At 39.5% G+C, this 10,073-nt stretch overlaps 1 protein-coding gene across 3 annotated transcripts; it reads left to right on the top strand.

Annotated features, from left to right (window-relative positions):
* The first annotated feature begins 4,184 nt into the window (after nt 1-4,184).
* LOC106562334 (calcitonin-1) lies at nt 4,185-8,617 on the top strand. Of its 3 annotated transcripts, XM_014127152.3 has the most exons (5): nt 4,185-4,288; nt 5,008-5,101; nt 5,844-5,978; nt 7,617-7,814; nt 8,082-8,617. In XM_014127152.3, the coding sequence occupies exons 2-4, from the start codon at nt 5,016-5,018 to the stop codon at nt 7,786-7,788; spliced, it is 393 nt and encodes a 130-aa protein (XP_013982627.1). In that variant the 5' UTR covers nt 4,185-4,288; nt 5,008-5,015; the 3' UTR covers nt 7,789-7,814; nt 8,082-8,617. The 3 variants fall into 3 exon arrangements, with proteins under 3 accessions (XP_013982627.1, XP_013982623.1, XP_013982624.1); XM_014127148.3 differs by lacking the exons at nt 7,617-7,814; nt 8,082-8,617 and adding an exon at nt 6,694-7,273 and having other exon boundaries at nt 4,199-4,288; XM_014127149.3 differs by lacking the exons at nt 7,617-7,814; nt 8,082-8,617 and adding an exon at nt 6,694-7,273 and having other exon boundaries at nt 4,208-4,288; nt 4,986-5,101.
* Nucleotides 8,618-10,073: the final 1,456 nt, after the last annotated feature.

Genomic DNA, 10,073 nt, shown 5'->3' with positions numbered 1-10,073 from the left:
GGTTGGGGTCTGAGCAGATTATTTGTTGCAATTGCAAACGCAATAAAATGGTGGTCCGATAATCCAGGATTATGAGGAAAAACATTAAGATCCACAACATTTATTCCATGGGACAAAACTAGGTCCAGAGTATGTCTGTGGCAGTGAGTAGGTCCAGAGACATGTTGGACAAAACCCACTGAGTCGATGATGGCTCCGAAAGCCTTTTGGAGTGGGTCTGTGGACTTTTCCATGTGAATGTTAAAGTCACCAAAAATTAGAATATTATCTGCTATGACTACAAGATCCGATAGGAATTCAGGCAACTCAGTGAGGAACACTGCATATGGCCCAGGAGGCCTGTAAACAGTAGCTGTAAAAAGTGATTGAGTAGGCTGCATAGATTTCATGACTAGAAGCTCAAAAGACGAAAACGTCATTGTTTTTTTTTTTGTAAATTGAAATTTGCTATCATAAATGTTAGCAACACCTCCGTCTTTGCCGGATGCACGGGGGGTATGGTCACTAGTGTAACCAGGGGGTGAGGCCTCATTTAACACAGTAAATTCATCAGGCTTAAGCCATGTTTCAGTCAGGCCAATCACATCAAGATTATGATCAGTGATTAGTTCATTGACTATAACTGCCTTGGAAGTGAGGGATCTAACATTAATTAACCCAATTTTGAGATGTGAGGTATCACAATCTTTTTCAATAATGGCAGGAATGGAGGAGGTCTTTATACTAGTGAGATTGCTAAAGCGAACACCGCCATCTTTAATTTTGCCCAACCTAGATCGAGGCACAGACACGGCTCTCTTGTCGAAGGATGAAATAGTATGAATAATTATTATTATTATTTTTTTTAATATGTCAATCGTTATTTGAATATGTTGGTAACCTGTTGTATAAAAGTGATAATGCCCTTGAAGCCGGTGTTTGCCGAACACCCGTGCCAATATATCCTCCAAACACTGGCTTATATATTCATACTATTTCATGTTTCCACAAGATATAGTCCCTACACAAATCTAGGGTTGTTACCCAAGACGGCTTTTGTTCTATCGGTTCGGTCGCTAATCTATGGAAGCAACCCAGTCGTTCGTTCTAAATGTTCCTTTAGCATACTGGCTGGCAACGTTCTTATCTCTTGACTTACAGTCACGTCAAAAATAATAACAGCACAGTAACTGCATTTGCTGTGCAATAGTAATAAACAAATTTGAATATTGAAACAATATTGCAAATGTTGGAGACAGACAGCAAGATTTATACAACTCTCCGCTGTTGAAAACTAAATGTTAGTCTAAAAGAAATATGAGATAATGTCTAGATGCTTTTTATAGTGGAGATCAAGTTTATAAATTGCTTGGCTGGGCTGATGAGACAGTGGATTGTGCAGTCAGATGGAACCGAGTAAATAGGCATTTTAACGTCATAGATTTAGCGGGTGGTAACTTGTGAAATAGACACCGGCTGTAATGCGGTTTTAACCAATCAGCATTCAGGATTAGGCCCACCCGTTGTATAATGTCTTCTGTTATATTCTATTGTCTTCTATTGTATTCTATTTTAATATGTTATGTTCCATTGTCATCTATTGTCTTCTATTGTCTTCTGTTATATTATATTGTCTTCTATTGTCTTCTGTTATATTGTAGTGTCTACTATTGTCTTCTGTTATATTCTATTGTTATCTATTGACTTCTATTGTCTTCTATTGTGCACAAGCCAGCTCTAGTCAGCTACTCCCATAGGACTATGCACCCATGACTCACAATGACACAAACAATAATGTAATTTCATAAATCTATATATTATTAATACAAATATAAAAATCTGCTGTTTGGATCTCACAAGTATAATTTTAGCACAGGTGTTTAACTGGGTTCTCCTCATTATGCCACAGGAGAAGAGAGCCTGCCCAGCCCCATGCAGAGAGAGAGAGAGCTGCCATGGCCAGGCCAGGTTAGAGAGGTGGCAGCATCCTGCAGTGTGATCACACAGAACAGAGGAGCTTTGATTGATGGGTAACCTAGGCTCTGTGATTACATCTCATTTCCTTAATGTCCCAGCAAGGATGCACAGTGCAAACGTTCTTGTTTCCGCCAGAGATGAGGTAAGTTGCATTTCAAAGTGGATTCTAGATAACATCCATCCAATTCCCTAGCGAAGCCCTGACAGGACAGCCAGGTCAAGTGTACATGTTTAAGTCTGTAATCCCTGTGTCACCACAGTCTCCAGGTGGTCAAACTTTCAATGGAGAGCATCAAGTGGCGGAAGCTTGTGTCACACTCCAGTCTTTATTCCATGTAATCAAACATTCTGTCAATTCCCTACTTTTTGTGGGAGATGCTTAGCCTGCCCTACAGTATGCATTGAGTGCCATTAATGTTTGCATTCAGACACATATGATACAGTCTCATTCTTTGACATTGAAATTATCTTTCCTATTTTGGCATTGATATTGTATTCCATTACCATAGTGTGGTATTGATTTAGCAGGCGTAATGAATGTGTTTCTGTCATCTCAACACCCTTTCAATAGATACAGCTAAGCTTATTTACAGTACAGTGCATCATGTCACATGTCAGTGTTCCCTCCCTCCCTGTTCAGATAAGACAATGATTATCTGTCTCCTGATATAACTTACACCAGGTTGATGCACCATGAGATGCTCTGACCAAAATAGATTGGAAAGGTTACTGTATTGAATTGAAAGTTAGAAACGGGGAACAGAAAGTTGAAGTAGGGACTGAGATGATCCATAGATATGTGGTCATGCTGCATCTGTTCACATATAGTTAGGCCTTTATTCGGAAGTGGCAATTCATTATAGTCAGGCAAGCCTGTACGCCTACACAACCACAGTTTCCGCTGTCTCCGGGAGCACCGAGGGGGGTGGACCCCGGCTCTGTCCAATTTCCCTGATTTAGTGGTTCCGTCATAGGCCCCGCACTCTGTTCAATAGCACTAAAAGCCTCATCCACACTAATGGGGTTCCTCCGTGACGCAAAAGAAGACTCTTGGGCAGGATGCTTTACGATACCTTACCCAATAATGTAAAGTAAGGGGAACAAGATGATGCCCAGAGACCAACAGCTCTGTAATTGGGTCTGAGAAATTGGGCCGACTATTGTCAGCCACACCATTGATTCCCTGAAAAGAGCCGGTCACTGAGGAGTCAGTAGTGTGCTGTATGGGGAAGGGGATGGGAATTGATTATGGAATATGAAGTATTAACTATGTCATTGTTCCAAAAATACCACAAGACTAAGGTCCAAGCATTTCACAGAGATAGTTTAAACTGCCAACATCTTTGAATTTATAATGTCTAAAATGTTACACATGTCATCCATTTTTGGATGTAGAAAAGTCCTAAGCGTGCTGTATATTCTGATAATCTGGTCATTCTGGCAATCAAAATTAAACAGCCTGACCAACTCAACAATTATGTTTCAATATAATCAATTAAAATATTATAACAGTTGTTATCATATAACCCAAACATGTATATTTTACATTAATATAACAACACATGATCGTTGCCTGATAATTCTGTAGTACAGCGTTTCCCATCTCCTGTCCTTGAGTACCCCCAACAGTACATATTTTTGTTGTGGCCCAGGACAAGCACACCTGATTCTACTTGTCAACTAATCATCAAGCCCTTGACAAGTTGAATCAGGTGTTTTTGTCCGGGGCTACAACAAAAATGTGTGCTGTTGGATAACTGGAGGACCGGAGTTGGGAAAACAAAGCACGGTGTAGTACACAACAAATGTGTCTCAAGAGTTGGAGAGCTGCAATGTGTCTGTTTGTACAGTAGGTGGCTCTGCCAGCAAGTCCAACGAGGATGTCTTATTCACTTGATTCCTCAAAAATATAAAGCAATGGAACATTGTTGGGACCTTTAAAATATTTAGAACTATTTTGGGATGATTTCAGTATCTGCCAGTCTGATTTGGCCCTGTCCTCAATGCAAATTATGATATCAAATGGTGCAAATGAATGGCAGATTTTTGTGAATGGAGCATTTTGTGACAGAACAATGACGTCATTTGTGTTCTATCGTCTTTACTGGTTTGTTGTAACCGCTGGACGGTACCTGATTGGCTAGTGGATGGGGCTGAACGCTCTGATTGGCTAAAATGAGATAATTAAACAACTACTTAGCCAGTACAGAAACCCAAGTGGTAGATATATAAGACAGCGTATTGTAGCAGGGTGCAACAGATTCACAAGTTGGTCTAAAACTTGAAGTACCTCAACTCATTCCATCTTCGTCCACGAAAACAACCAATCACGGTAAGCAGAGAATTTCAACCACTTTTCTGTGTACATGATGCATTGGGTTAGCATGGATGGGATGTCATTTCTGTGGCTATTAGATATTCTGCTAAATCTGCAGAGTGTTCCAGTGATGATAGAGGGGACATAATGAGATGGCATAAACTTTGCCTAGGCCATTGACCCTCTGTGAGATGCTGCTGAGAAATGCAGTTCAGATGGCTTTTCAAGGGTAGATGAGGTGATTGTGAGTTTAGACTACAGCTGGGTTTAGACTACAGCTATTCCACTAATGCATGGGCTCCTGTGGGAGCCACTGGCTGGTTAGCTGGGGCTCCAACTCCTAATCTAGATAGTATCACTAATGCCTTCCTCCTCAATGTCTGGTACTGCGTCTCCAAGCCCAGTTTTTCTCTTCAGTTAGAGGGGAGCACTGAGACTAGATGGCTCACTCTGATAGCAGGGAACTAGGGACTTTGGTAGGACTGTCTCATCGCAGAAGGGAAGAGAATGCATTGGGACAGGGAGTGTGAGATGGGGAGCTTCTTCACTCCCAGTAGAACAGTGGGAAACTGAACTGAAACTGAGATGGATGGAGCTTACATGCGATAAGTCATGTGTAGGGACATACGAAGATGTTTGTTTTCATCCGGATGAAATGCTTGTTTTATTCTGCTTTGAGACAAATGTGAATGTTTTTAAAACCAAGTTTCAGTGGTTGTGGTTGTGTTTTACAGCAGGGACCATGGTTATGATGAAGCTCTCTGCCCTCCTCATTGCCTATTTCCTGGTCATTTGTCAGATGTACAGCTCACATGCAGCTCCAGCCAGGTGAGGATCAAAGCATGTTTTATAAACTGCAATGTCCAGTCAGTCACTGAAATGTATGTATAGAATACAGGGATGTTCATTTATAGCAATCCCAAAAGGAAACGCCATAGATCCGTTGGGATACTTCCATCTTTCTAATAGTAATTGCTGTTATTTCATTGATAATTTTCTAAAGAGGTATCTTGGCAGCCACATAAATCTTATGTATGCTAATTTAGATTATTTGGTTTTCAGATAACATGATGTGATTACAGAAATCCATACATTACTTTACATTAAATGCCCTCTTTTCAGTAAAACGATGCAATTGGATTACGATATCGTAATCTAATCAATCCGGTGAATCATAAAGCCATTCTATGTATAACTTCCTAACCACTTCTATCCATTTGGAAACAATCCAACTTAATGCCACAGCAATAGGCTAAGATGATTGCTATTGCATGTAGAATATTTCCAAATGGTTGTAGAATGCATGGGTGTTCAATATTCCGGATAGAGAGACCTTGGTCACCATTCTTACTACAATATTGATTTTGTCATAAAGCTCTAAGTTGGCTACCTGTCAGCTTTTTAAAAGGAACACTTTTAGCAGATTGTTTTGAGTTTGGCTCGTATCCCTTAAAGCATGAGTCAATGGCTTTTAGCTGGAGCAAACTCACATAACCTACGTCATACTATTTTTAACCCAGTGCTGGTGCAGTTCATCAAGTGATCAACCTAATAGCCTATGTGTTTTCAGAACTGGTTTAGAGTCCATGACAGACCAAGTCACGCTAACTGACTATGAAGCCCGAAGGCTACTCAACGCCATCGTCAAGGAGTTTGTTCAAATGACTTCAGAGGAACTGGAGCAACAAGCCAATGAAGGAAATAGGTAGGTACAGCTCTCCTCATCTCCACAACTTGTTTTTAACAAAATTATTTTTCATTTTCTCTAGGTTTACTTGGTGTATACTGTATGGATGACACATGTTCCTATTATTCAAGAAAACATATAACCCCAAATGTCTAATATGTGGCCAGTCCTTTGCTGCCTCCTATAGCAGTCAGAGCTATGGGTATTTATTAAAGACACAGAGGTATGGACATCGCCCAACCATCAACAGGGAAATCTATAGTTAAAACATATATTCTCTGTGATTATCTATGCATGGGTTTTTGGAACACTTCATTTTTATGTATTCATTATTTAAGCATTGTTTATGAGAAAGCCTGTTGCGGAATGCTAAATGATAAATAACCCTAAAGAATGGAAGAAAGCATGGGAATTAGTGCAAGAGGAATGGGATGCATGACAGCAGTGGTGCTGTTTGTTATAATTTAACTACGACGCTATAAACAGGATTGCCGCATGAGCCTAAGTAACTGAGGTCATTATAGCTATAGACTATTATCAATTGCCTGTGTTGGACTTGATAGCATGGCTTTAAATTGTTATTTTTATATAAATGCAAGTAAAAACTGACTTTGAAATGCATGATGTTGGAATACAGTGTTATTACTGTAGCATGTAGATAACAGCAGGATGCATCTGCATGCCATGGTTACTATGAGCCTGTTTCTGCATGTTTGTCTCTCTCTCTCTCTAGCCTGGATAGACCCATGTCCAAGCGTTGCTCCAACCTCAGCACCTGTGTGCTGGGCAAACTGTCCCAAGAGCTGCACAAATTGCAGACGTACCCCCGCACCAACACGGGAAGTGGCACGCCTGGCAAGAAACGCAGCCTGCCTGAGAGCAACCGCTATGCAAGCTATGGAGACTCATATGATGGAATCTGAGCGGTACTCCCCTCCATCAGCCCAAGTTAACCTCCCTCTGTTCCAGCCTAGCCTGATGATTGCTGATGCATGTGGATCTTGCTTGCTTGACCGACTGCAGAGAAACCTTGATGTCCCGCAATGTCCCTGCTCTCTTTTTCTTTTGTTAAAATACCCTTTTTTTGACAGAGAATAAAATATATAAGTACAAAGCAGAGTCCAATCCTTTAGATTTAGAAAGTGAATAATGATTTAGATTCACTTCCCTATCTTAAGGTGTATGATATCCCTTTACTATACAGATCATTCACAATATATAAAAAGTGTTAATCAAAACAAAAATCTTAATCAATGCTTCTTTCAACCATGACTAGGGTTCTTGTTTAATAAACATATTTTTTTATGCCAGAACATATTTTCCTTCTTAATTATTCAAGTGAAACAAAGCCTTTTAACATATTTAATAGTTCACAACAGTTTGAACAATATAAGTCAGAGTGTATTTGCTATGTAAACGTAAATTCACAATACATTTGAGGTAAGTTGAATAACTAATTTGAGCTGAATCTCATTGTTTAGATCATTGAATGTCTTTATTTTCAATTTGATGATATATATATTATACATTTTCTCCAGCAAACAGTAATGTATTACCTTTGTACTTTTTATTGTAATTCATAGATTTGTATCTTTGTAATAAATCCTGAATTTAGGAGAGGTTTGTATGACCTATCCTTTCTCTTCCTAAAAGCAGCGTTACAGCACAGAAGCGTGCGTGCAATACTGCCACATGTGTCACCCACCGCCTGGCTGACTTCCTGAACAGATCAGGAGGAATGGGCAACACTAACTTTGTCCCCACCAACGTGGGCGCCAAGGCGTTCGGACGACGAAGGAGAGACAGCCCCATGACAGCACCTATGTGAATGTGTCAACAGTCCTCAGGAATATGGTATGACAACATTCTACACTCCTCTCTCTTCCCACTGCTGTGCCTCTGACTGTCAACCTCTGTCTGTCTCTACTGTATCTCTAATGCTCTTTCCCCAGCCTCTGTCTTTCCACATCTATTCTACTTCAGTACTCTTCAGACAGTCTCTTTGTAACTTTGCCGGCCTTCAAATTTGGTCTATGTCTTATGGATGAATACAAGTTGGGAGTTAGAGTTTTGTAGAAAGGAGGAGAACCAGTCATTTCCTTCCATTTTGTCTCCCTGCAGAGTATGTGCCCTTTAGTGAGACAACAATACATCCTGTCCTGAACCAACTACAGACATCTGGAAATGACAACTCTTCACTGTTTTAAAAAAACAACCTTCAAACTACAGGACTGATTTCCTGCATACCTCTTGCATACTCTGTGTTACCGATATTCATTTTTGCTCTATGACCATGAGGAGATACAACAACCTAGAAAACATTGCAACAAAAAATAAAGAACAAACTTCTGTTATGTCTATTTTCACCAGATCATTACCCTGTACAAGCCAGTTGGTTCTGTCCCGTTTTGGCTTAGAGCACATGTACAGTTTGATCCTGAGTCAGCAGCACACTGCAGGGGGGCGGAGACTACATCAAGCTCCGCCCCCACAAGCTTCCCTGACCATGGCTGTGTCTTGTGCCTTGATGTAGACCACTTCTTCACATTTCATTAATTGTACAGTATGTTTAAAGAGTGGAAGGAAAAATATAGAAGAATCTAAATATTGTAACAATTGTGAATCTAAGCAAGATTAAAATGTATTTTAGATACATATGGGTCGGTGTACTTGTTTTATTCTGCAATGATCTATCTAAGCCCTTAGATCACAATATCTACAAAGCTAACATATGGAATTGTTTTAAGATGGTCATAAAATGGATCATTTAGCCATTTGCTTTAGAATTTTAGGAGTCTGTAGGTATAAAAAAATATATTCAAAATGATTTGGTGAAACATAGAATTTAGTCTTTACTGCTATAGCCCATAGAAATACATTGAATGCCACATTTGTATATCACAAAACAGACAGTCAAAAAATAAATAATAAGGAATAAGGTTTTGAAGTGACTGTTCTATATCTGGCAATCTGGTCATGTTATTAGTGGCACATTTTGCCATTTTTACAGCCCGGTATTGGGTTACCTTCAGACTACTCCCCTGAAGCTTGTGTGTGTCTTACTGCAGAACAACCGACACCTTCGTGTTAGTTTGTAGCTCTGACTGTTCGGTCTGGACAGTCAGTTTTGTGAGAAGACCTCTTTGAAATGAGGACGTCTGCGACAGAGAGTTCAGCTTGTGGCTGTCGTAGAGCCTGTCATGTTTATCTGTCGATGGTGGTGACTTATTCGTTTGTAGCACAGATCAATCGACTCTAAGGGATTTGAATCGTAAAGAGCAGACAGAGCTGACGGTACACTACGTTTAACATTTCCAACATGAGCAGTTTCTTATGGTAAATGACACTTAGCATTACCAACATGAGCAGTTTCTTATGGTAAATGACACTTAACATTACCAACATGAGCAGTTTCTTATGGTAAATGACACTTAACATTACCAACATGAGCAGTTTCTTATGGTAAATGACACTTAACATTACCAACATGAGCAGTTTCTTATGGTAAATGACACTTAACATTACCAACATGAGCAGTTTCTTATGGTAGATTAACATTTCCTTCATTTCCAACATATATGCTCAGATCATCAACATAGCCTTGATCACAATGCAGTGTTCCACATTATATACCAAATATTCTTTAATTGAATTTGACCTAATGGTTACAGAACAAAAAACGCATTCATCCACAGTTAAGAAAAGGTATATAGTGTTTATACACTGATCTTTCCAGGACAAAAGCAAAAGGCTATTTTACATACCACAACCACATCCAGGACCATGTTGATATTGTTTATTAATTCTTACTCTCTAAACACAACAAATGAGTACCAACGATACAGAGAACGTAGTCTATACCAAACGTTCTAGTATTCTCCATTGAACTTATAAAGACATCCTTTTTTCATATTTCATACTGATGTCACCAATAAAATGTTAATTGGTTTCAGATCAATAATGACTTTAATAATGGCACATATAGGTACATATGTTTCAGTAACATAGGCCTATATGTGTTGCACTAGTCTGTGAGTTAGGAATACTGATCTAGAGTATTTTCAGTGTATTTCTGTAGCCAGGTCCACGTCCAGCTCTGCCAATGTGATTTAG

This window comes from Salmo salar, chromosome 11 (genome assembly GCF_965601325.2).
Source record: "Salmo salar chromosome 11, fSalSal1, whole genome shotgun sequence".
Taxonomy (NCBI): Eukaryota; Metazoa; Chordata; class Actinopteri; order Salmoniformes; family Salmonidae; genus Salmo; species Salmo salar.
Note: the sequence above shows the minus strand (reverse complement) of the source record. Positions and strands in the feature narration are given on the sequence as shown.

Coding starts and splice junctions, on each gene's coding strand:
- LOC106562334 (XM_014127148.3), top strand. CDS start 5,016: ATGGTTATGATGAAGCTCTCTGCCCTCCTCATTGCCTATTTCCTGGTC. Junction 5,102..5,843: donor TCACATGCAGCTCCAGCCAG/GTGAGGATCAAA, acceptor ATGTGTTTTCAG/AACTGGTTTAGAGTCCATGA. Junction 5,979..6,693: donor CAAGCCAATGAAGGAAATAG/GTAGGTACAGCT, acceptor CTCTCTCTCTAG/CCTGGATAGACCCATGTCCA.